Genomic DNA, 27,289 nt, shown 5'->3' with positions numbered 1-27,289 from the left:
TGCTTCTTATATGTGCCTTGACCAGGCAAGCCTGGGGTTTTGAACCGGCGACCTCAGCATTCCAGGTCAACACTTCATCCACTGTGCCACCACAGGTCACAACTTTGCCTGTTTTTATTGAATCATCTTCTTATCAATTTTAAGGACCTTTTTGATTTTGGGGTTTTTTTAATTTTATTTATTAATTTTTTTAGAAAGGAGAGAGAGAGAGAGAGAGGAGAGAGAGAGTTAGAGAGAGAGAAGGAGGGGAGGAGCAGGAAGCATCAACTCCATATGTGCCTTGACCAGGCGAGCCCAGGGTTTTGAACCGGCAACCTCAGCATTTCCAGGTCGACGCTTTATCCACTGTGCCACCACAGGTCTGGCAAGGACCTTTTTGTATATTACAAATAGTAACCCTTTTCCTTTCATTTTTGTCTTTCATAGATGACTTCCTTTTTACGTTTATTTTTAATTCTATTTAAATTTAAGTTAGATGTATGTGTGTTGTAGCATAAAAATTCTCATTGAGTATAGAACTATAATAATAATTTTAAACTCATATAATATCATACTCCAAAAGGTAACCACTGTTAAGAGTTTGATGTGTGGAGATGCTGTCATACACCCCTCAGATTCACTGGGTCTCAGCCTTGGCTCTTCAGCATCTCAGGGGCTTTCAAAATAGTACCAAGTACTTGGGTTCCTCCTCACAGGCATTTTGACTTCATTGATCAGCGTTGTAGCCTAGGCATCAGTTTTTAATAAGAGGCCTCATTTAATTCCAACGTGCATCCTATGATGAGAACCAGACCAAGCAATCCTAAAAGGTCATTCCTATGTCAGTTTGTTCCTAAATCGGGGTGTTACTAGTAATCACTACCGCCATCTGTTGGTGGAAGGCAGGATTGACACTGTTTATGTAGAATGCTTTGTTCCTATCTATAAAGGGTCATTTTTCAAGGTTCTTAGAGATAGATACATCTTTATATATATATCCAGACCTTCTCAGTGTAATGACCTCAAGTAACTTCCATTTCTAAGATTCTTAAAGTTGCTATCAACTTTATATTTACCTTCTTGATTCTGTGCTTTCCACAGTAAAAAATGACACAATGTTGTATGCTACTCCTGAGGTCTTGTTGATGTTTGGCCATCAAATCTTCAGTGATATTTATCCTAATCATTAATAGGAAAATGTTTACAGACATATTTTAGAAATGCTTTCTTCAAGAGCAGTTGAAAAAACAAAAAGCATTTTTATGACGAATCCTAACCAAGCTAACCAAAAATTAAACCAGTATCTCTTCCCATCCTACCCCTCCCCTCCCTTCCCCTCCCTTCCCCTCCCCTCCCCTCCCCCACCTGTAAGCATTAATCAAAATTTTCTTCTGCTGGGATATTTTAAGACATCTCCTTTTTGTGTGTGAAACACACCATGTGAAACATCAAGGGAAATAACAGGAAAGGCAGCAAACAGGGAAACACATTTTGAGAAATAGCAAAGTTGGCAGAAAACGGAAGTGTCTGGGAGAAAAAAAATAAGATAAAACTGGCAGAATTACAGGCTGCTGCATGGGCTGGTAATTAGATAGCGAGTTTATCTTCTGAGAGAAAGATATTTTTTCTCTCTTTTCCATAGAGAAGCCAAAAGAAGTCAAAGACATGAAATTGTTAGTCTCCCGTAAAAACTATCTTGCTTTGGGTTTTAAAAATATTTATTTACTCCCCGGGCAGTTTTTACGGGTTGTATGTTTTTCTTGTAGCTAGAAATAGGGGCCAAGTCTCTGTCTCTTCTCTGTCTCCTCCTTCCCTTCCTTTCCTCTCTGTCTCTCCCTCATTCCGTATAGAATTCTTTGGATAATTCTTTGTTGCTGAGGGCTGTCCTGGACATTGTGGGGGCATTTACCCACCAAATGCAGTAGCATTTCCCCAGTTGTGACAACCAGAAGTATCTCTAGGCTGTCACATGGCAAAATTCCCCCCAGTTAACAACCACTGATTGAAAGGTTGCGTATGAAGGTGAGTTGCCACTTCTTCCAAAACAATTTATCCAATTCCTCAATCTCAAGTAGAGCCCCTACTGTTTTTAAACAAATCAATAGGTTCTCTATTGAGACAATGTGCGCCTCATTACTGCATCAGTGACAGTTTATAACAATATTTCCACCCGGAGACATGACTATCTTTCTTCCCTATTAGACTGACTGTAAATGCCATCACTGATCTGTTTTGTTCACTCTGTAACATGCCACCAAAGCAGTGATCAACCCTGAATAAATGCTTGTCAAATGAGAGAATATAATTGTAAGGTATTTAAGAACCTGAAGCACAGAACCTGACTTGGCCGGAAGGAACTTTTCCACTCTGGCTTATTTCAGTCTCTATGACAAAGCCAGTAATAGAAGAAAGAGGGACATATTGAGGCTGTTGAAGGGTGTGATCAGGGGACTCTAAAAATTATATTATTTGGATGGGATTCCTTGGGTGTTTTGGTGGGGTGCTGTTGAGTGGCAGTTTCATTCTGGAAACAACAGCTCTGATGTGTCACAGTAAGCTGGAGCCAACCTGTCACTCCTGCATTCTGCAATCCGTCCACCAGGAAACAAGTTTTTTTGATGCTTGTTAATTCCCTGATGCTTTGTGAGTTCCAGGAAAGAAAATGCCCCGGGACCCAGTGGGATGTGCCTATGGAGAGTAAACCTTAGTACAGACAGTATAGGAGGCATTTAAATGCTTCTTTTCACATTTTGTAAAAAAATGGAATGAAGATGCATATTTTTTAAAATGAAAAATGACTGGCATTCTTCCCATTGAAAATGGGAAGTAATTTAATTTGTTAGTGGTTTATTTTATTTGACAGTCTTTGTACATACTCGATTTGGTTTGTTACACTGAATTACCCTTTAATAATGGGTACATGTAATGCCAGTCTCTGCCCCCCAGGTTGGTTTGATAATTGGATGAATAACCATATTGTTCAAGGTTTTCACGACAATGTGGACAGAAGCTATTTTCCCAACCAGAAAATCCAGCAGCGTTTTTTCCCCAATGTAGCTCATTGCTACCCAGTTTTCCCACTAGCCATTTTTCCTGAGGGATGCTATGTTAGAGATGCTGTTCTAATAACAGCTATCATAGGGGCTGGAGCCAGACTGCCAAGTTTAAAGGCAGCTCCAGGACTTAGTAACTGGATGACCTTGAGAAAGTTTCATGACCTTCTTTGCTTCAGGGTCCGCATCTATAATGTGGGAACAGTATTTGTACATACCTCTTAAGGTCATTGTTAAAGATTCCTTGGCATGGTAAAGTGCTTAGCACAATTCTGGCATAAATTAAGTTCTCCATAAATGTTTCTTTTTTGGATGGTATGTGTCAGACCCTGTGTTCAATTTTCTCAACAAAGCTTCTGAGAGTGGCTATCTCTAGCATTCCAGAAGGGAGCATTGACATAGAGAACAGTGAAGTGACAATCCCAAGGCCAGGTGCCTGCTAAGTTGTCCAGTCAGGATTCAAGTCTAGCTCTGCATGACTCCAAGGACTCTCTTACACCATAACAATTTCAAATGCAGTGCTTCTGTGCCCCCTAGAAGAATTTTGGGAAGCCGTGTACATTCTTGAGCATTTTTATATAGACAACTAAGCATTTCCATTGTAATGTTAAATAATTACAGAGACTGTGACTTCAGAAGTGTGTTGGATATAGGCAGTTTAGGATAAAACTGTTATAGCACCTTTTTAATGCAACCAGTGAAATTTAAATATCATCCTAACTGTATACCCACCAACATACATTAAACAAATATGTGAACAAATTATTTAAAAGTCAGAAACTTGACATTGCTCCTTTGTCTTTTTTAAACATGTATTTTCACTGAACTTCCCCCAAAGAAATGTTAAATGCTTTTTTGATCATTTCTACAACAAAAGTAGATTTTTCTTCCTATGTATATATAACTATGAGTTCTACATTTTCTTGTGGATTCAGTTGTCTCTAAAATTAATAGAATGCAATCAACCAAAATAACATAAACATATAATTCTGACAAGTAATGATTAAATGTAAAAAGTAAAATTTTATTAGAATGTCATAGAGCTGAGGATGGGGGCATTTGTGGGGCTTTGACAGAAGGTGTCGGCCACTTGTCTCTCCCATAAGTATTTATACTTTGGCTAGTGTACCACAGTAAGTAAGATTCAGGATGGGTTGAGGACTGTCTCCTGCCTTTCTTTTGCAAAAGGGAGAAGAAGAACCCAGGCTGTGGATATCTCCTGAGATGATTTGACTTCAGGAAGAAACATGCACAGATGTTAGAAATGGGGAATGTTTCCTTTAAAACTGTTCCTGGTGGTTCTTCAGAAATTATCACGTACTCCTCTCTGACACACTGCTCCGCACCACTAAGCTGTGTTGCTTTGGAACAGAGATATCTACAGGCCTGACCCAGTGTGTCTCTCGCTTCCAAAATGACTCACTCCCTCTTCTTTTACAGTGAAGTCTGGGTGCTATGTAGCAGTTGGCTTGATCCCAAACCTACAGTAATTATCATTGGGGAATCACAAAGGGTGTTCCTTGACAGAAGCCCAGGGAAAGGCAAGATGGCAAACTTGGAGTGAGGCTGGACTCTGGAACTTTCCAGCCTCTTCACCATTAGCGCCTCTAGATGGGATGGTATAACCACCCGTATTCTCCACCAGGGATGGTATAACCACCCATATTCTCCACCAGGCCCCAAACCTGTGGCCCCAGAGTACCAGCTGCAGGGTTCCCAGGAGGAGGTGGGCAGCTCTTCTGCAGATCAAACAGCCATGGTTTCTGCTTCCCAGAGGGCTGGTTACGAGCAAGAACAAGAGGCATGGGGTTGTGTACCGTAGGCTGTTCCAAGCTCCTCAAGGATACTCTGTATGGTGACTGACTGCCAAGCATGTATTAAATGTGAAGTAAATGTTTATTGGCGATTTTATCTGGGATCACTGTGAGGCCACACATTGTTATATGTATTTGCCAGTTGATGACATGGAACCCACCTAACCCTATGACCTTAATATATCCCATTAGTCTCAGTATAGAATTATCTCAATTATTTCAAAACAATGGTGGGGATCAGCTGATGAACCCTGACAAGGAGATAGGCAGCAAGCATGGATTTAAAGTGATAGCATTTTTTAAAGACCCCATAAATGTTGCTTATGTTGATTGCACTTAGCAACCAAGGGTTTTCAAGTGTTTGTCTGCTGAACAGAAGTGACCCCAGGATACCGAACAACTAAAAACCCATCCAATGTTTCTACCGATGGCCACTCTCTCTCTTCCTTCTCCGTGACTCCTCCTTCGTTCTGTTCTTTAGCTCCTATCTGGCCATCTTTCCTCTCAGAGTCTTGCCCTGAATCTGTCGACTTACTGGGGCACTAGAGGTTGCCATGGTAAACACAGCTGTTGTTTTTCTCTGGGAAGAGTCAGTGCAGGAAGGCACTGGAGTCCTCACCTCCAGCCTCTCCCTGCTGTGTGTTTTTACAGATGTCACTTAAAGGGGGCCCTTGGGGCTTCCAGGACTCAGCTCAGCTTTCACTGCATGTCTCCAAAGGGGGTGTCTCTGACCCTCAGCCGACACCCACACCCTGTGGCTGCTGTGGAAGATTGTGAAGAATCACCAGTGTGGTCACCAAATAAGCCGTGTGACAGCAACATTCATTTTGTTAGTAAACGGGTTCTGAGCGTGAAAGATGATCTTCTATTCCCCAGGAGGGGAGGCAGCAAAGATAATGAAAAGGAAGCTAAGGAAGGAAGGATGAAAGGGGTGGGGAGAGACAGAGGAGTAGAGAAGTAAAGAAGAGAGCACAGGACAGAGGGACCATCTTTAACAGGAAGGGAAGTCGGTAATGAACAGCTACCTGCACCTCCTGAATCTTCCTTATTTTCCCAGTAGCATCTGTGATCTAACCCTGACTGTGATCCCACATCTTCTCCTATCATGATCCTTCATTACTCACTCCTCTCCAGCTACAAAGGCACTTCACTATTTTCCTACACTCTAAGCATTCTCCAACCTCAGGGCCTTTGCACGTGCTGTTTTATCTTCCTGAATGTTCTTCCCCAAAGAGCCACATGGCTCCCTCTCTCACTTCATTCAGGTCTCTCCTCAAATGTCATCCCCCAAGAAAGGTCTTCTATGACCACATCTCCCCCTCAAATAGCACACTATCTATTCTCTTTCCCCTTACCCAGGTCAGGTTTTCTTCAGGTCTAATGATGAGGAGGGATTTAATAAGTCTGTATTGAGTGAATAATTAATCACTAACTTCCAGCCCCAGAACACAAGGAACAACACATTTCCCAACAAAGACCATCTGCCTCTTGCGAGAGCTAAACACTGTCCCCAGTGCTCACCTGCGGACACAGGGCAACACCCACCTTGTCTAAGAGCAGATTCTAGCCTCATCAGCCGCTGCCCTGATGGCTCAGAAAAGGGGGCTCAGACTACAAGTTAAAGGTCCTGGCTTAATCCTGGTTTTGTCTGGTTCTGTTGTTTGGCAAGAAGGGGGCTCTGGTCCTGTGGGAATTGGCTCGGGCACATGGTGTGGGGACAGTGGACGCTCTGGGATGAGAGGTGAGGCAGAAACCCAGGCTGTGCCAGCATGCCCTACCTGGGTGACCACGGACAAGGCACTTCACCGCTCAGGATCCTGACTTCCTCACCTGCAGATTCAGGAGCCGCCCTGGCCAGTTGTTTCTAGACTTTCCTTATCTATAGAAATAGTTATTTGAAGAAAATATGATTGAGAATCCAAAGATTACCAAGAATGATGAAGGGGATAGACCTAGACAGCACAGCCTCCCTGTACGCCCCCCTCCACCAGCGTGTATGTGCTCACACACACACATACACACACACACACACACACACACACACACACACACACGTCTACTGCTCACAGCAATGAGCGGATCAGGGACCGTGCAGATGCTCCAGCACTTCCAGCCTTTTGTACGGTGCACTTTCACCAGTGAAATAAAAGTTGGTTTTGCATCTCATTTGCATAATCAAACAACTTTCCTTGACTTGTTTGCTTTTCTGATGTTTTTCTTTAATAAAAATCAAATGCTTCTTTTTGTTCATTGCTTCGTATTCATTTTGAAATATCCCCTAATTTTTGTGAGCAGTGTATATGCACCAGCCCTGAAAGAGACTCTCGGTGCCCTTCCAAGAGTTCATCTTCCATTATTTACTGTCACGTCCAAATAGCCCAGAGTCCTTCCAAAGTGTTCGGCTGAGCCACATGAAATCACTGAGTTTTGACCATTTTGGGCTTGCAAAATGGCAATTTCATATATTTCACCCTGACAGTTTCATTTGCCATTTGGTGGTAAAGGTGCTGACTCAGGAACCCGTTGCTGGGGTTCAGCTCCTCCACTTACTCTGTGTGGGACATTGGGCGGGACACTCACCTCCCTGCCCTCCCCTGTAAGTGGGGCGAACGGAGGACTCTTCCTTGTGCCGTTGGCTACTGGGAGGACTGAACGAAATGTGCCTTGGTGTTGGGCAGGGGAGCACTAGCGCAGTGACCGGCACGTGGCACCCAGTCCTCCATGTGTGTCCTACGGAGACAGCCCTAACGATTGCCTGTGAGCTGAACTCGGGAAATAGCCTTCTCTTCTCCCCGCCTAGCCCTTAAAGGAGACCCCTGCCAGAGCACGTGGGGACCACAATCCCAACAGAGCTCCCTAATCAGTCTTCTCATCCAACTTGAACCACCAAGCCTCCCTCTTCCTGCTTGCAAGGGGCGTCACTGGGAAGTGGACAAGCCTTGACTTGGGCACGAAAACAGTGCTGGAATACCAGGAGTGACACTCGGCACCTGGCCTCATCTGGGCAAAGCATTTGAGGTTTCCTCCCCAGACCCCTGCACAGAGCCGTCCCCATTAAGTGGTACATCATGGGATGTGTCAGCCTGAATTAGCAGGCAGGCCCATCACATTAAGGGGGAGCTCTGGGCTGGCACTTCCCACTTTGTAATGCCTCTCGATCCTGGCTGTTATGCCCACCACCCATTCACCACGGGCTCAGGCAGACAGTGCTCAGGAATGAACAAGGTCCAGAGCAGAGTTGAGCAGGAGCCCCAGGAAGTCCTAGCAGATGCCATTTCTTCTGTGGCCCTGGGTAGCCTGCTTTGAGCTCTGCTACCTCTTGGGACAGAGGAAGCAGAGGGCACTCAAAAAGCTCGAGGTGGGGGCCCTGGCCTATTGGCTCAGCAGTAGAGTATCAGCCCGGCATGTGTAGGTCCCGGGTTGGATTTCTGGTCTGGTCAGCACACAGGAGAGGTGCCCATCTGCTTCTCTACCCCTCCCCCTCTCCTTCCTCTCTGTCTCTCTCTTCCCCTCCTGCAGCCAAGGCTCCACTGGAGCAGGATTGGCCTGGGGCGGGGGGGGGGGGGGGGGGGCTGAGGATGGCTCCATGGCCTCTACTTCAGGCACTAGAGTGGCTCCAGCCTCATCAGAGCAGCGCCCCGGATGGGCGAAGCGTCGCTCCCTGGTGGGCATGCCAGGTGGATCCCGGTCGGGCGCATGCGGGAGTCTGTCTCGCTGCTTCCAGGCTTCCAACGTCGGAAAAATACAGGGAAAAAAAGCTCCAGGTGGCGAGCTCCTTTATGACAAACTTTAAAAGTGTGGCATGTGTTTCTGAAAGCACACAGAATGGACATCCCGTTCAAATACCGTGAATATCTACGACGGGTCCCCAAACTTTTTACACAGGGGGCCAGTTCACTGTCCCTCAGACTGTTGGAGGGCCGGACTATAAAAAAAAAACTATGAACAAATCCCTTTGCACACTGCACATATCTTATTTTGAAGTAAAAAAACGGGAACAAATACAATATTTAAAATAAAGAACAAGTAAATTTAAATTAACAAACTGGCCAGTATTTCAATGGGAACTATGGGCCTGCTTTTGGCTAATGAGCTGGTCAATGTCCGGTTCCGTATTTGTCACTGCTAGCCATAACAAGTGATATGACGTGCTTCCAGAGCCGTGAGGTGTGCGTCCGCGTCACCAGAAGTAGTACTGTACGTGAGCAACGCCGTGCTTTGCGGTGGTCTCACTGACCACCAATGAAAGAGGTGCCCCTTCTGGAATGCGGCGGGGGCCGGATAAATGGCCTCAGGGGGCCGCATGTGGCCCGTGGGCCGTAGTTTGGGGACCCCTGATCTACGACATCTAAATGAGGTTTCCAGAGGCGGCTCACCCACAGAATTCTGTGACTTCCACTGCCGCCCTTGCTATCAATAATCCTATTGATTTCATACTAGTGTTACAGAGCACTTGTCATGCTCTGCCATGTCCGATAGTTGAGTATGGTGTGATAGAGAGTCAAGAGCACTAGCCTTGCAGTTGGATAGACTCTGGGATCAAATCTCTGGGCAACCCTAGGCCTGGGACTTAGCCTCTCTGAGCCTGAGTTTTCTCTTTGCTGTAACAGTACTTTGTACTAGTACCATTTGCACAGAGTTCTTGAAAGCATTACCTGAGATGATGTATGAAGAATGATTGAAACATAGTAAAAGCCCAATAAATATTTGCAGGGAGAGTTCCTAAGGGCAAAGTCACCTTTTTTAAAAATCCATCACAAAGCCTTCCTTAACTCAAGAAGTACCCTCTTTAGTGTCTGAGTGTATGACCTCCCTCTTCAAAATTACTGCCTTTGTCCTCTACTTGTTCTTTGCTATAGATAAGGAAGGATCTGATGAAAACTTTAAACCTAATCATATCACTGGAATATTTTGGTTTGTTTGTTTCTTCCCACTTCTCTTACGGTAATGGCAAAAACCTCTATTGTGATTCCCATCACTCTCTCTGTCTTAACTACATTGACCTATTGGTCCTTTATTCTTACCTTACTCCCACCCACCACAGGACACTTGCACATGCTCTTTTCTCTAACTGGAACATTTTTCTCTTCTCCTGACCTAGTAAACCCCTTCTCATTCTTCACAGTCACCTAATTTATACTTCCTCAGCAAAACCTCTGCAGACTACCCCATGTTTAACCACTTTGTACTATGTCCTCTCCTTCTGGGCACTTACTGCATTTTTTAATGAGTGATTCTGTATCTACCTCCTCCATTTAGACCAACGACCTGAAGGCAGGAACTGTGTCTGGTTTTGCTCACTAATTGAACCCACCAGGACCTTGTACAGAGCTCAGTAATATTGCTGAAAGAGTGAAGGTATACCCAGGGAAGGTATACCCAGGGCAATTATAACTTACGATTGAATGAGTTATATTATAAACTATATCATGAATGGAATTATAATTCATGATCATTGGAGCACAGTGGTTATTGTCACTGTTTTTCAGATATTATAACCAGAGCCCAGAAGGTTAATTGCACATAGTCACATAGACATAAGTAAGCAGTGAGTCCGTAATCAGAGCTCGGGCCTCCCAGTTCCTGCCATCCCTGAGATTACGCTGTAGAACTATTATCCAGACCTGGGGTACAGGGCTCACAGTCTTTTCGCCCCCTCTCCTTCCTGGTATTCAGAGGACACCAGGCTCTCCCTATATCCACCTCCCAAGCCATCTCTGGTTTCCAGGATATCCAACACCACATCTGTATAAGACACTGTGATTCTTCTGACTTGTTCGTTTAATTTAAAAACTTCCTCAAAAGAAAGCTCAACTCCTTCCAGACTGAGCTGGAGAATTTGTTTTGTGAAAGGCTATATTGTCGAGAGTCCCACACTTCACAAATGATAACCTTTGTTTTCACCTTCTGCCTGTCACCCCCTGGGTGGAAACAGATCCAGAAGCAGAAGTCTTGAAGTCAAATGATTTAGGGCTCAGTTGCAACAGATGACCTCCATGAAAGGAAAACAGCTTTTGGTCCTTTTCCTGTTTCTGTGAAAGAACCAGATCTGTGTTTTCTGTTTGTTTTGTTTTGTTTCTGGTCTGTCTGTCTCAGGCGCAGTGCCCTACCTGCTCTCACTTAGGAGCCGTTCACCCAGGTGTAGTCAAAAGTGCCCTCGGATTCAAAGAGGGAGTCTTCATTCCCATTGGCCGGGAAGAGCTTCATGGGTGGGAACTATTTCACTCCCTGATTCTCTGACCTGTGGGAAGAAAACATTTCCTCACACAGTCCTACGTACTCATTTGACAAATACTTACCAAGTACACTTTGCACATGTGCACACGTGTGTGTGTGTGTGTGTGTGTGTATGTGTATGTATGATGACCATACAATTTGTGGTCCTATCTCGGTATAGATGAGAAAGTGCACACTACCTCGTATGCCAAGACAATAAGTATAAACCAGTATTTTCCCAGGTGTAACAGGATGTTATGATTAATGGCTGGATTTTGACTATTAGAATCTTGGGTGATGGTACGTTTTCCTAAAATGCCCTTAAGGATTGAGGATGGGAATGGGATCTAGACCTCCAAAGCCATGCATGATCAGTTTAAATCTACGTTGAGCTAGACATGTTTAAAATTTTTCCTTAACTTCCTTTTTAAAATAGTTTTTATTTAAAAAAAAATCGGGAACAATAGCTCTGGACACCAGGGCCCCTCTCTTTCCTCCTCTGAGATGAAGCCACCTCTAGGGTCCTGGGAAAAAGCTTAGAATCTATAAAGGATGAAATTGCCCATCAAGGCTAAGTGATGGTGACATTTTTCGAGAACAGAGTAAAACTAAGAGGAACAAAAGGGAATAAAAACCATGTGATTTATGTCTCCTTCTCTTAGAGCTCCTTTGATGCAGCTGTGACTTTATGTGTGAAGATATAAAGGACATAACATGCACACTCCATCCCCAGTGCAGAGCTTTGGTCCTAAAACACTGTGTTTCTCTCGTGTCCCAGGTGCCTGTCCTCAGACCCATGGACCTGATGGTGGAGGCCACCCCGCGAAGAGTCTTTGCCAACGCACACACATATCACATCAACTCCATATCCGTCAACAGCGACTATGAAACCTACATGTCAGCTGATGACCTGAGGATTAACCTATGGAACTTTGAAATAACCAATCAAAGTTTTAGTATCCTTTCCTTGGGGCCAGTAACCAATTGGCTTGAGTCAAAAGTATTCAGGTAAGAGCAGTCCTGGGGGAAAGTGGAATGAAAGAAGTGGTCATAACTAAACACCTAGCATTTGTGAAGAACTGTTATTTTTAAAATTACATTGGTGCCTGACCAGGCAGTGGTGCAGTGGCTAGAGCATCAGACTGGGATGCAGAGGACCCAGGTTCAAGACCCCGAGGTCGCTAGCTTGAGCACAGGCTCATCTGGTTTGAGCAAAAGCTCACCAGCTTGGACCCAAGGTCACTGGCTCAAGCAAGGGGTTACTTGATCTGCTGAAGGCCCGTGGTCAAGGCACATATGAGAAAGCAATCAGTGAACAACTAAGGTGTCACAACAAAAAACTGATGATTGATGCTTCTCATCTCTCTCCGTTCCTGTCTGTCTGTCCCTATCTATCTCTCTCTCTGACTTTCTCTGTCTCTGTAAAAAAAAATTTTTTTTTAAATAAAATTACATTGGCATCTATGATATTCTCTCATAGATATTCTCTTTCCTAACTAAGTTGGATGAAGTATAAGTATTGGGCTGGGATGAGCTCTGGATCGAAACTCCGAACCCATGCAGAGGCATTATGTGTGTTGAATTAAAACTAGATGTGATTTTATCAACTATAAGACCCTAGAGCTCAATTAAAGGTTTCTTCCTTTCATTAAAAGATGTTTAAATGGCCTGCCTGTATGGACAGCTTGGACCACAGGTACAGGTTTTATAGTTTTTATTCAATCATAATAGTGAAAATAATAATGGCTGCCATTTACTGAGTTCTAAGCACTGCACTGGGAACTTTTTGCATAGAATCACATCTTAAGATGGGCACGTGTCATAATTTTACAGCTTGAAGACTTTTCACAGAGCCTACCTGTGTAATGAGCATCCAGATTAGGAAAGCAAACTTTATTTACAACTCTCAAGTCCCCGTCACTTTTCAGTCTCTACCCCACTGAGGCTATATTTGATATAACAACCCCAGAATGCCAATATTATTACCCCATGTGTATCTAAAATTTAGAGAAGTGAAGGTAATTGCTGAGTGAGTGTCTGAGCTAGTATTTTTAATGCAGTATTTTGACCCTTTATTCAATAATACAAATCAGATATTTATTTAGTACGTATCATGTGGTCCATCCTACCAGAAATTTGATCTTTGCTTGAAATTCCAATCTCAATGAATGATTTCACCACCCAAGCAGCTGAGCAACTGATGTAGAAATCAATATTCTTTTTCTCACACCGCCCTTCACACCCCCAACCCAATCAACCCTTGAGCCCTCCCTTTTCTTCCTCTATAATATATCTCAAATCAACTCATTTCTCTCCATCTCCATTCCTATGAATCCATGCTAGTGAAGGTCACTGTTTTCTCACTTGTGTGACTACAGTAATCTAGTCTTCATTCTTCCTTGCTATCTTACACAATGGTTGTTCCCATAACAGAGTGGGCGGTTTGACATGTGGTACAATATTATCGCTCCCCTGCTAAAAACACCGTAGGAACTTCCCATTGAACACAGAATAATATCCAAGTTCTTTACCTTGGACAGTAAGGGTTGTCCATACCATCTGGCCCCTGCTCCCCACTGTGATTGCCTATCATACCGCTCTTTGCTAATTCACTCTATACCAGCCAACTGACCTCTTTCCTGTTCCTGGATACACCTAGTTATTACTTATGAGCTTTGCATTTGCTGTTCTCTCTTTCTGGAACATTCGGCCCCCAGAGTTCACATGGCTAACTACATGTCATCATTCAGGTATCAATCTCATGTCACCTCCTCAAGGGGCACTTCCATTTCTTCCCAAGTATCCCCCAATAACCCTCTAACTCTGTTATCTTCATAGCACTTATCACTATTTGAAGTGTTTCTTTATTTGCATATTTGAGGTTTCCCCATATTCAAATGTAAATTCTATGAGAAAAGGGACTTTGCACGAACCACTCCTGTATCCCAGGGCCTAGAACATTCTGACATATAGGAAGTACCATTTGGGTTGTACATGTTCAGTTTGACGTACTAGTAAGGTCTTTAAAATGGAGATATTTAGTAAATAGTTGATTATGAAATCCCACCTGGAAATTTCACTGTAAGAGGATATTAGTTATAGTGAGGCTTTGAATGTTCTGATGTAAAATAGACCCATATTAGCTGAAACACATAAAAGATTGTTTCTCTTGCAAAGGTCAGTATTGATCATCCCCATCAGCAGACTGCCTCCTCTGAGTCAGAGATTCAAGTTCCGTCCATCATCATGTCTTGTCATCATGTTTATCTGCATCAGGACAGCAAAGGGGGAAAATTGTGGTGGACTACACATGGGAGACTCCTATGAGCCAAGCCTTAAAACAGCCTGCATTCCATTGGCTAGAAGTCAGTCACATGGCTACCTCTAACTGCAAGGCAGGCTGGGAAATGTAGTTTAGCTATATGTGCATAAGGAAAAAAGACCTGGTACACAGCTAGTTAGTCTGCACCAGAGAAGAGTGCTCAGTAGCTCCACAAGGCTTTTCAGGGAAGGTTTTAAGCAGGTGGAGGTGATTATGGAGAGACTGAGAACTGACCAGCAGGACCAAGAATGTTAGCTTTTGTTGCTCCCAGAGCTGATTCCGCATACCATCCCAGCCTGAGAGAGCCTGCCTACAGTTTTGGCCCAGAAGTACAGCTGTGAATAGAATGAGTGTGGGTGGTGGTTCCCTTTCTTCCTTTACATCTATTCCAAGAACCAGAAGTCTGCTCAAGCTCAGCTGCTGTCACTCAGAGCTGCTGCTGTCCCCAGTCTAGGTGACATATTTTCAGAATTTTGCCTCTAGGCCCGCAAGGGGAAGGGAAGTTTCTTCAGGCATTTTGGGAGACAGATAGATGCCTTGGGGAGAATGCAGAGGGGAAATATGAATAGCACGGTTTAGGTTATATTCTGCAGATGTCAGACAGCCTGCCAGATGCTAGCATACAAATGAGACTGCGCCATCCACCCTTAAAGCAGCCGCATGTAAAATAATCATAGTCATCATGGGAGGGATGATAACCAATATCTACAAAGTTCTTTTCAACCAGACCACCCTAAGCACTGAGCAGACTGTACAAACTGGGACCCTTTTGCTTATCACCACTGAAGCACAGCCACCTCTGGGGGTGGAAGCGGCCATCTTTCAAAGCAGTGTCAGAAAAACGCCAACCACCAGGCGGGTCTCAGTGAATCCTATGTTGTTTAACACTACTTCTGTGTGGCCTCATGGTTCAGGATAAAGTAATGTGAGGTTTCCGAAGGGTGATAGGAGTACTATGGAGGTGGTAAGCAAGGTCTTCTAAGCACTACGTGAACTTTTGTTGATATTTGTAATTATGTATTTATGATCATGAATACTATTCAAATACAACTACCAATTCTATAATTTCATACTGAAAAATTTATTTTAAAATGCTTAAAGAAAATTATCAAGTGAATAGTAAGACAAGTGGACTTGCAATACGGTTTTTTAAAAAGGCGTAACTTGCAGTAACTGGTGTTTGGTGTGACACTGGAATTATGTTAAAAACACAGGCTTTGAGTCCAACAAGCCTAAAGTTCTCACCCAGCTCTACTGCTTGCTGGCTGTGTCAACTTTAACATATGTCTTAACTTATCCAAGCCTCTTTTTCATGACCTGTAGAGAGGAGTCTACAGGATTGTGAGAAATTTTTAAGTGTTTTTTAATATTAACTTATTGTGTGTGTGTATATATATACACACACACACATTTTTATATACATATATATGTATACATGCATATATGTACAAATACACATATATGCTTAGGATAGTACTTTGCTCAGTAAATGATCAATAAACAGGGACCAACACAATCCTAATTATTATTGAAAGGACAAAGAAACTAGAAAAATCGAATGTTTGGATGGTGAATTCTACTGAATGCATTATCTGGGTCAACTTCTCAATTCTAGATTTCCCCTTTGGTTCAGCAGTTGGGTGCTCTTTGCAAGATGTTGCTCATTATACCCTAATTACTAGACACTTGCAGGATCTCTGAGGTGCAGCGCCTTGTGTTTCTCACCATATCAAAGTCATGCATTCTTAGCCACATGGTACCTGGTCTTGCATTCTCTCCTTTCCATTCATAGCCAGTTTGTCCCTCTGCAGGGGTCCCCAAACTTTTTACACAAGGGGCCAGTTCACTGTCCCTCAGACAGTTGGAGGGCCGCCACATACAGTGCTCCTCTCACTGACCACCAATGAAAGAGGTGCCCCTTCTGGAAGTGCGGCGGGGGGCCGGATAAATGGCCTCAGGGGGCCACATGCGGCCCGCGGGCCGGGCCGTAGTTTGGGGATGCCTGCCAGGTTCTGCTTTAAAGTGGTCACACCTTGGCCTTACTGGGTTAACTACATCAGGACAGTAATAATTCTTTTCTAGATAAATTATTTTCTAGGGTAACGAACAGCCCTAACTTTCATTACAAAAGAATTGCTATAAAAAGAGGTTGCTTCTTTAATGCTGTACCTAGGATCCTTTGACTCTTTTCTCAAGACTAAGAATGAGTTGGCCTGGACTCTTACCTAGTTTAATATGGGACCTATTAAACTTGTACATGTCAAGTAAAGGTAAAGTTACAACCCACAACACCTGTATCCTGAGCACCTAATTTGTGCTAGGCACCCCACTAAACCATGGGGATATGAAGTGAAAAGAAACAGAATGACTTGTACCAAATAATCACACCAATTAGCATATAATTACTAATTGAAATAAGTTGTGTGAAGAAAGGGAATATGGTTTTGTGAATGCATTTTTTAAAACCTGCTAGACACTAGTGAGTAAAGGAAGGCTTTACTGAGAAACTGATAACTGAGTTGAGATCTGAAGGAGGAAGAGTATAAGTTAACTGGGCAAAGAGGTGTGAGACATTTGTTCAGCATGTGCAAAAGTCCTGTGGCAGGTGGGGGCATGGTGTGTTGGGGGAACTCTAAGAAAGCCACTGTGACTAGAGGCCACAGAATGAGGTAGAACATGGTGTAAGCAAGGCTGGGAAGCTCAGCAGATGTTGTCTCTGGCCATGAGAAAGAAGATTTCTCTGGAAGAAGTCAACTGGAGTGTTGTATCTTTGACCTTGGTGTTAGCACCTCTGTGCATCAGTTTTATTTGTCAACTGAGCTGAGGCCTTTTATGAATTGATTCCCTGATCAAGGGTCTCTATATGACCTCAACTGGTGGCTTTCAGCTCTCATTCCTTAGTACCATGGACAGCGGCCCTTTGATCCACTAGGAATGTGCCAGGCAGGTTTTAAGGGAAGCTGTAGGTAGGGTACATTACAAATTTCTCTCTTTCCCATATTCAGTGTAGTGTTGGTGGGTTTCCCAGGCCTGGTACCTTTCTTATGTGGCTGCTGACGCTCTGTATCAGAGGCCAGACCAAGGGCTTTATGAGGCTGGGGATTTCTCCACCTCCTGTCACAGGGCCAGCCCTGGAGCCTCGGGTTGTCAAGGGAGAAGGCAAGAATGCAACTATGCAGATTTCTCTTGGACTTCTTGGGCTCCCTCAGAGCATTAGAGCAGGGGTCCCCAAACTATGGCCAGGCCATTTATCCCACCCCCACCACCCTTCCAGAGGGGGCACCTCTTTCATTGGTGGTCAGTGAGAGGAGCACAGGATGCATCTACACCCTGTGTTCCTGGAGTACTGTATGTGGCGACACTGCAAAGCGCGGCATCGCTCACATACAGTACTACTTCTAGTGACACGGGATGCACGTGTCATGGCTCCAAAAGCGCATCATATCACTTGTTACGGCTAGCATGACAAATATGGAACCGGACATTGACCATCTCATTAGCCAAAAGCAGGCCCATAGTTCCCATTGAAATACTGGTCACTTTGTTGATTTAAATTTACTTGTTATTTATTTTCAATATTGTATTTGTTCCTGTTTTGTTTTTTTACTTTAAAATAAGATATGTGCAGTGTGCATAGGGATTTGTTCATAGTTTTTTTTTATAGTCCGGCTCTCCAATGGTCTGAAGGACAGTGAACTGGCCCCCTGTGTAAAAAGTTTGGGGACTCCTGCACTAGAGCTTAGTAGATGGTAATGCAAATTCTGGAGTCAGACTCACTGATTTGCATTCAGCTTCATCTCCTGAAATCTGTGTGACCTTGACAAGTTATGTAATACCTCAATTTCTGACCCTCGATTTCCTCGTCAATTAATGGAGATGCTACCACCCTCTAGTTTATAAGGTTGTTGTGAGGATTAAATGAGGTGATCATGTAAAGTACTTAGCAGAGTGCCAGGCACAGAGAAGACACAGAATGATAGTTGCTGTTATTTGGAAGATTTCTTCCAACTCCTGTTCTTACCTTGCTGCTTGGATTCTATTCTTTTCTAAAAAAAAACAAAACCCCACAGGTTTAGTGACTCACACTATACAGGCTCGGCCTCTTAGCCTATAGAACTACTGTGGGTTTTTTGCGTTTTCACAAACTGTGCCTACGGAAGGCTGCTAAGTCACAAGGAATTAAATTCCATCAACATTTATTGAGCATTTACTATGTGCACTAAAAATGGCAAGATATGAAACTCCATCCCTGTTACTATATCCCTTATAATCTTGAGTGTGGGGATATGAATCAGAGTTCAACCAGAGAAACAAAACCATGGTGGGGGGGGGGGGCAGGGAGAGAGAAACCCAGAGAAATAAAATGACTTGCACAAGTTCTCTAAGCAAAAAAAAAAAAAAAATTTGGAATCAAAATTGTATTCAAATTTCCTGACTCCATTTTGTTATAGTCACAGCTTTTATCAAAGTAGTATTTTGAACTTTTCCCATGGAGATGAGGCTCCTGGTGTCCAGCTCTCTCGTGGTCAGTTCTAAGCCAAGGACACTGCTGCTTTAATGATCATCTTCCTTGTTTAGTAATATGTAGAGATTATAAAATGACCTGTAGTCTCATCTAATTTTAGTGTATACTGAGAGATTTTACACTACAATTGTAACTTAATGCTAGCTTACTCAACTATAAGGGCTCGGAGAAATAAATAAAAAAAATAAGAAAAAGAAAAAAGTTTAACTAGTAATTTATCCAGGAAACCTTCTCCTATTGGATTGAGGACACACACACATGCATACCCTGTCGACCCACACACATATACACTCTTCCCTGCCTTATTTTTCCATTTAGCAGTTCTTACTACCTAATATACTCTATATAGTATTTATTTACCTTGTTTAGTGACCGGGTGCCCTCCTAGAATCTAGGCTTACATGTATCAGGCCTTGGTCTCTGCAGCCAGAGTAGCACTGGCAGACTCTTTGTGAACATTTGTGGAATATGTGGAGGAGTGAGTGGATGAATGAATGAACCCAAGCTAGAGTTACTAAAGGGTAACTTGCATGCTTACCTTAGAATCTATTTCCCCTATAAGATACAGCTACATTTCTTTTCTGTTTGTGTCCTCTCTATTCTACCGACCCTCTCTCCTCTCTCTCTCTCTCTCTCTCTCTTCTCTCTCTCTCTCATACACACACACACACACACACACCACACACACACACACTCACAATACTTTTTTAGGTGGCTGTGGTCAGACTATATATATTTTGTGTCTAGCATTCCTCACCTAAAATTACATACATATAGATACATACATAGATAGATAAGCATAGAAAATATCTTTTTCCATCCTAAAAGACTGTAACTTTATTAAAAGAAAATGTGGAAAAGAAATACACACCTAGGCCCACTGAGATAGAACTATCACTAACGCTTGGTTATAGTACCTTTTAACTCATCATTCTCAGAGTGTAAGTTTTAAATGACATTATGATCACACTTTAGATACAATTTTTCACATGTTTTTAACAAAACTGGAATTTCATTACATAAAAAACTTAATGAGATAAATCAAAATCTACTCCTTTCCCAATTACTCTGTGTATACATGTTGTTGTCGATCTTTTATAATGTTGTATAGCAAATATAGACTTTTTTTTATAGAAAGGTCTTTCCAAGTTTGGGGTTAAGAAAGTGACTGTGCCCCTTAGCATCTTGCCATTACCCCCTCCATGCCCTCAGCCCACTGCTGATGTAATTTATGGTTGGGGCTTCTTATTTGTTTGAAGCCAGTCTCTTAAGGGGTGACCTCCTAGTGTCTTCAATTACTATTTTAAATGATGCCTTAGGCCAGCGCCTGGCACAGCAGTGCCCTCACCTTCCACCGGCTGCTTTCCACGCATGAAGCTCAGCTGCTAAGCTGGCGGTGCCCCCTCCTGTCCTCAGAGCTGCCTCCAGAGTCCTCACCGAGAGGCAGATTAACCCCTTTTGTTAGCAGAGGTAATTTGCCAGGGCTCAGTAGCTCGGTATTAATCAGGGATGCCATAAGCAGTCGGGGTCAGGAAGAACAGATCTGTCAGGCCCCAGGGTTAATATAATAGCAATCTGTTGGCTGTCCGCCTTGTATATTATCTGTGAACCCAGTGCTGTGTTTTGCTTTTGCCATTTAGTTCTTTGGGACAACAGGGAAATAATTTGGACAGAGCGCTCTAAAGGACAGGGAAGAGAAAATTGACTGTCAAAATGCATCATTCCATTTCCAAGATAATACATGCATTGCTTATGTCCTTTCTCCCTCCTTCCCAACGTGAAGGGCAAAACCACACAGGCTGAAGGTGTGTGTCTCCCTTTCCAACAGTGCCAGGCCAGAGGCCTGCGTTTCCAGATGGTGCAGGTATGAAATACACTCTGACCGTCTTAAGCCATTGAATTTTTGGTAGCTGAACTCCTTCTCCCAAATGTGTTAGAACAGAGCAAATTCTCCCTCCCATAACAATTTAGGAAATCTCTTACCATTTTCCGTCTCCCAACTTCTGGTTCAAAACAATCATCACATCGTAGGACACAAGAATCCTTGTTCAGATGCTATGTCCCCATCATGGTTCTGAAAAATGTGGTCCCCAAAACGGGCAGTGGATTAAGAGAGCACAAGCCCAAAGTGGAAGAGAGCTTCCTCTTGGACTAGCCAGGGGGAGTTCTGAGAGCCAGATCTACTGCTCTCAGAAGGGCTGGCTCTGGGAGGGCTGTTCATCGGGGAGGAGTGTAGTGTATCCTCAAGAACCCAGGCCCTGGAGCTGGACAAACTTGAGTTCAAATCCCAGCTCTGCCCTCTACTGGTCAGATGACCTTGAGCAATTTACCTCCATCCTTATTTCTTCTGCTGGAAATGGGCCCGTTGCTAGTACTGGCCTCATAAAGCTGAGATGGAGGTCTAATTAGACAGTAACATGGCATGTAATAATCATTGATGACAGGTCATTATTGTCTCCCGCCTCCCTATCATTAGGGTCATTAAAAAGAGGAGTAAAGTCACAGTTTATCCCCTGACCCCCCCTAGAGTCAGACCCACAAAGCACTCTAGTCCAAAGGCAGATGCCTGAGGATGAGGGATGATGGGCAGGCATAGAGGTCCAGGATGGGAGGGGCGAGGATGGATCCAGAGGCTGCCGACTCCCTGGTCACCTCCCAATACTGGTGCTCCGGATGGTTGGGGGGTGCTGCTGGTTTCACAGATATGTGTGAGCACTTCATTTTCACACTTTCTGACTTCGAGACTTTATTTTTAGGTGAGAAAAAAATAACCATGGAAGCGGCACCTTCCCCTCCCACGCAGCAACGATCCCTTCCAGGGAATCTGGTGTTGAGAGCTACCCTGGTGGAGGCTGAGAAAGCTGACACCAGATTTTCTTTCCCTATTTTGGGAGAAGAGAAATGTGCTCAGTAGCACAGTAGGGGTTGCAGGCTTTTTCTGGAGGGTAATGAAATCTGACAACAGCTGGACACTGACCTCTGCTTACTGCACCCCGTGTAGTGGCCACCAGCCCAGGCGCGGGTCAGGGGACTGTTGAGAACATCTAAGCTTCAGCTCGGGGCTTCCTTCTGGGAGGCACGGCTCTTGCTCCCCGAGGGTGGGGCTGACGGCAGTAATATTTATAACTCTGGCAGCGGTTGAGTTGAAAGGTAGTGTTTTGTGATCCATGGGAAGCCATGTGCTCTGGAGACCCATGTGATACTTGCATCTGGGTTTGGTGGGGGCAATAGTAAAATGCAATGTTTGTTCAGTCGCAAGCTACTTTTAGAAAGAACCCGACAGGATTCGTAAGAGGTACCGGTAATTGAAGGGGAAGTGGCACAGCCAAATATAAAGCCCTTGTTACAGACTGCATGCTGGTATAGTTGTAGCAGGAGTCTACGTGACGTTTGATAGTAGATGAACACTTTGTTGATGTTGGTGTAACTAAAAATACCAGTGCATTGACTTGTACCTCATCTAAAGGGGCTATGCTTCTAACCACAAAAAGCAGTGAAGACTCATTCATCTCAGTCTAATAGAATAGTTTGTATCAAGCTACTGCTTGTCAATTCAATACAGTATTTTCCAAAAAGGCACACACATAATGTTTCTATTTTAATTGTTATGCATTTATTTTCATGTGTATTATTAAAAATGTAACTAGTTCATTGCCCCCATGATTTTTATGAATATTGGATTACTGTTTAGACAAGGCTGAGTAAGGTGGGTTGACTTAAGCTGATCTGAAGAAAACAATGAGATGTAACAAATTCATGGGACAAAAATCACAAAGGTGGTTCAAAAGCTGTCAAGTCTAGGAAGAGCAGGAGCCATTTGGGTCAGCTTTCTCATACGACAGCGTCCACATCACAAGGCCTGTTCCTTTGCAGGAAGTTGCTGGGCCCTTAGCACCTCAGCCCCAGCCACGTGCCTCCCAGTCTGTACGCAGGTGCTTCTGAGCTCTCGATTGGGTAAGAGAAATCAGCCCAAACCCACAGCTCATACATACCAGACACCCTACTTGAAGGGGTTTGTTTCCATTAAGTAGGTTCATAAGTGTAAGATCAAATGTTTCATTGCAGTATACTAGGATGTGGTCCTTTAAAATAGAGGTATAACAGTTCTTGATTAGAAAGGAAAAAACTGAGAAAAATAAAAAACAGATAACAAACTAAGGGAATATTCCATAGGAAGCTAAAACTCTCTTGCCATACCATTGGAAGGCTTTTTTCTGAAGCTTAAACTCCCACACAAGCTCTAAAGCAAAGCACAACTTATGGAGACTTTAGCCCCTGTATATCTTCAATAAGAAATTTTGCGTAATTACTAAAGGACACAAATGTTGTGCCAGGGGTAAAATCCTAGAGCTGTCACTCGTTGTTGTTGTTTTAAAGATTTTATTTATTGATTCCACAGACAGAGGAGGGGGTGAGGGACAAGAAGTACCAACTCATAGTTGCGTCACTTCAGTTGTTTATTGATTGCTTGTCATATGTACCTTGACCAGGCAAGCCCAGGGTTTCAAACCCGCAACCTCAGCATTCCAGGTCAACGCTCCAGCCACTGTGCCACCGCAGGCCAGGCTGGAGTGTCATTCTTTAGCCATGTGACTTGGTCCAAGTTACTTTAGTACTCTAAGCCTCCATTTCCACCCCCTGGAAAATGGGGATATGGAAAGTGATATAAAGTGATATAATGATTAAATAGATTATGTCCTTGATGTGCTTTGCACAGTGATTGACCTGTATAGTCAGTACTTTGTAAATGGTAGCAGCTATTATTATTATTATTATTATCATCATCATCATCATCACAACATATTAAAGAAGATCTTAGTGATTTTTGAAAGAGGATTTACTGTCTATCATAAATATTATCTATTAGCCCAGGAGTCTGGGTAAAGATTCAAATAAGTTGAATTATTGAGTTGGAATGGGACAAATTTGGTAACCCCTGTTGTAAAATTAGAAATGAAAGTTTGTGTAACGTGGCTCTTTTTAGCACAACTGCATGAACAGGTAACTTTGATTGGACTTCTACGTGTTATGGAGGATTCAATACTGACAAGGGACCAGGGAGACCTGAGTTCTAATGCTGCCTCTGGCCACTGGGTTTCCCTCTAGCTCATTTGCCTGTGACTAATAACACCTGTCTGTCTGCTCACAGAGCTTTATGAGGCTCCGCCATGTCTGGTCAGTGCTAACCCGTTATAGTAAAATAAGGCGATGCCTTTGCTCATCACCCCTGAGTTTCTGCCCCCACCCTGGTCCGCTCCTTGACTCGTCTGTGCCAGATATCGTCGATATTAAGCCGGCCAACATGGAGGAGCTCACGGAGGTGATCACGGCAGCCGAGTTCCACCCCCATCACTGCAACACCTTCGTGTACAGCAGCAGTAAAGGGACAATCCGGCTGTGCGACATGAGGGCATCGGCCCTGTGTGACAGGCACACCAAATGTGAGTAGCAGACAGCCCAGAGCTGACGGGGGTGGCTGGGTTGGTGGGCCGCTGGCCCCTGACAGGCGGGTGAAGAGAGGCAGAGCCCGGAGGGGGTTGGTCTCCTTTCTGGTGTGAGACGCACCGGGAGCGAAGAAACCACAGCATCTGCCCGACTCGGGAGTCCGCTCCACGGTGGGTATTTCAATAAAGATGAAACCTCATGTTCAATGCCACAAATATTTGCTGCAGGCTGTGGAATACAGAGATGAATAGGACATGAGCCCTGTCACATAACGTTGTGACATGATCTGAATTGTGTTTTAAGATCAGTCTCGCTGCTGTAGGGAGTGGGAGGGGGAGAAGGGGGTAGCCAGCGGGGGTTGTTGCGATATCCAGGCAGGGAAGCAGGACCTGGGGAGGTGGTGGTGTGAATGGGGACAGAAACCAGTGGGCTCTGGGTAGACCTTGGAAGGACAGCTGACAGGACCTGCTGCCAGCACAGAGACTGAGACTATACAAGGAATCAAGAATGGCACCTATGCTGGTGACACTCTATTGCATATTTGGAAGTTGCTAGGAGGGTAGATTTGTGTTGCAAGATAAAACTCATAACTGTGTGTGGTAATGGATGTTTATTAGACTTGTGATTATTTTGCATTCAATACATACATCAAATCATGTTGTACACCTGGAACTAATATAATGTTATATGTCAATTATATCTCAATATATTTTTTAAAAGAATTATGTGGGGGTGGGGGAGAGAGGTTCACGGCTTCTTGGAGAGATTGCAGCTGTGGGAACCGGCACTCTAGAAGTCTAGAATGGTTCTGATGGGCAACAGGGGAAAGTTTCAGAGAAGGGAGAGGGCTAAAGGGCAGCCAGCCACAGGCCCTCTGGTCATGCTGGAGTTTGCAGGGAGTGGACGTAGCAAAGCAGCCCCACACCAGCGGGGGCTGAGTGCCAGGAGTCCAGGGACTGAGACCGATGTCAGCAGGTAAAGCAAGTGTCAGCTGGCACTCACGGCGAGCACTGTGGTCGACGGGCTGGGCTGGAGCCAGCAGGAAGGCTTTCTGTGTAACTCCCGCAAGTAAAGGTGCCTGGGAGGTAGTGACCATCCATGTCCAGTGTCAGGCTACATCATATGCAGCTGCCAAGACGTCCAGGAGTGACCAGAGCTGTGTGTGTCCAGCCAAAACCTTTTGCGAGGTGCTGTTTGACCACTACAGTTTGCAGAGGAGGGCCAAGAAGGAAGGTCTTTTCTGTCGCGGACCCAGTTTTGAGTTCCAATCCTTATGTGACAGGAGCGGTAGGAGGACAGCACTCTGTGTGGGTGTCCGGCTAGGACAGGAGTGCATATCTAGGTCATTTTGATTATTTTGTGTTACTCATTGTGTGAGAAGTACCACACGGGGCAGCTGGTATGTAGAGTGTAGTGGTGTGTAGGTTGTATGGACTCTAGACTCCCACAAACCTAGGTCAAAGCCAGGTTTGACCCCTGAGTTGCTGTATGACTTTGTCCAACTCTGCTAAACCTTTCTGAGGCTCCATTTGCTCATCTGTAGAATGGGTCAAATAATAACATTTACCTCATGGGCTTATCCTGGGACTTCAAAGAGATAACAATTAAGAATTGTTAATGAGATTTTTTTTCATACTGAGTCTTCAAAACATGTTTTCAATTCAGATTATCTACACTTCAAGTGTTAAATAGCCATGTGTGGCTAGTAGCTACCATATTGGACAGTGCAGATTTAAGCATTTCCATCGTTGCAGAAAGTTCTATTGGAGAGCGTAGATCTAGACCATCAGCTTCATGAGGGCATGGATTTAATCTGTTTTGTTCACAGCTATTTCCCTAGCACCTAAGACAGTGGCACATGATAAATGCGTAATATTTGCTGCCGTCTATGCTGGTATTGATCTTTGAGCAGTATTTACTTATAAGCCAACAAGGGAAAGAGTGTTCAAGGCAGCAGGGTCAGCATTTGCAAAGGCACTGAGGCACGAAAGATCATAATGTTTGGGGAAGTGCTGGTAAATAAGGAATGGCTTAGAGAAGGAAGATTAAAATTCAGGAGACATGCAGGGGCCTGGTCATAATGGCCGTGATAAAGAACTTGAGTTTATTGTTTTCTCAACATCAGTGAACAGCCAGCCATTAAAGTAACGGGAGTAATATGACCAGAACTCATTTTTAAAGAAGTTTCTTAGCCTGAAGACAGATGGACTGAGGTTCGGATCTGACTGGCAAAATAAAGAAATAGGGAAACAAGTTAGGATGACACTCTAATATACACAGGATTTCTTTTTCTTTTTCTTTTTTACAGAGAGAGAGGGATAGATAGGGACAGACAGGAACGGAGAGAGATGAGAAGCATCAATCATTAGTTTTTCGTTGCGACACCATAGTTTTCATTGATTGCTTTCTCATATGTGCCTTGACTGGGGGGCTACAGCAGACCAGGTAACCCCTTGCCAGCGACCTTGGATCCAAGTTGGTGAGCTTTGCTCAAACCAGATGAGCCCGTGCTCAAGCTGGTGACCTCGGGGTCTTGAACCTGGGTCCTCCGCATCCCAGTCCAATGCTCTATCCACTACACCACTGCCTGGTCAGGCACACAGGACTTCTTAATAGCAGCCTTTAAATTTGGGGCACACAATCCTTTGGGGGAGGAGGCTGTTCTTGTAGGAAGTTTAGCAGCATCCCTGACCTCTGCCCACTAGATGCCAGTAGCAAAAGCAAGTTGTGACAACCAAAAATGTCATTATGTTCTGAAATATCCCCTGGAGGGAAACTGCTCCCAGTTCCGAACCAGAGATCTCAGTTAAAATTCATTATCAGTCCTTCAGCATGATTTTCTTATATCTGTTACTATTAAGACCTCTGAGGTATACAGGAGAAGTAAGACATCTCGTATGCTCCAGAATTTAAAATTTGGCTGATGAGCTCAGAG

At 44.0% G+C, this 27,289-nt stretch overlaps 1 protein-coding gene across 6 annotated transcripts in view; it reads left to right on the top strand.

Moving 5' to 3' along the window:
* The window catches only part of PPP2R2B (protein phosphatase 2 regulatory subunit Bbeta), a 443,356-nt gene that overhangs the window by 364,143 nt on the left and 51,924 nt on the right, over positions 1 to 27,289 (top strand). For all 6 annotated transcript variants that reach the window (XM_066342763.1, XM_066342764.1, XM_066342762.1 and 3 more), the window contains 2 exons: positions 11,841 to 12,018; positions 24,186 to 24,350. In XM_066342763.1, the coding sequence (XP_066198860.1) occupies positions 11,841 to 12,018; positions 24,186 to 24,350 (343 nt within the window). The remainder of the gene's footprint in view (positions 1 to 11,840; positions 12,019 to 24,185; positions 24,351 to 27,289) is intronic.

Source organism: Saccopteryx leptura, chromosome 6 (assembly GCF_036850995.1).
Source record: "Saccopteryx leptura isolate mSacLep1 chromosome 6, mSacLep1_pri_phased_curated, whole genome shotgun sequence".
Taxonomy (NCBI): domain Eukaryota; kingdom Metazoa; phylum Chordata; class Mammalia; order Chiroptera; family Emballonuridae; genus Saccopteryx; species Saccopteryx leptura.
This window is presented reverse-complemented; position numbering and strand designations above follow the sequence as displayed.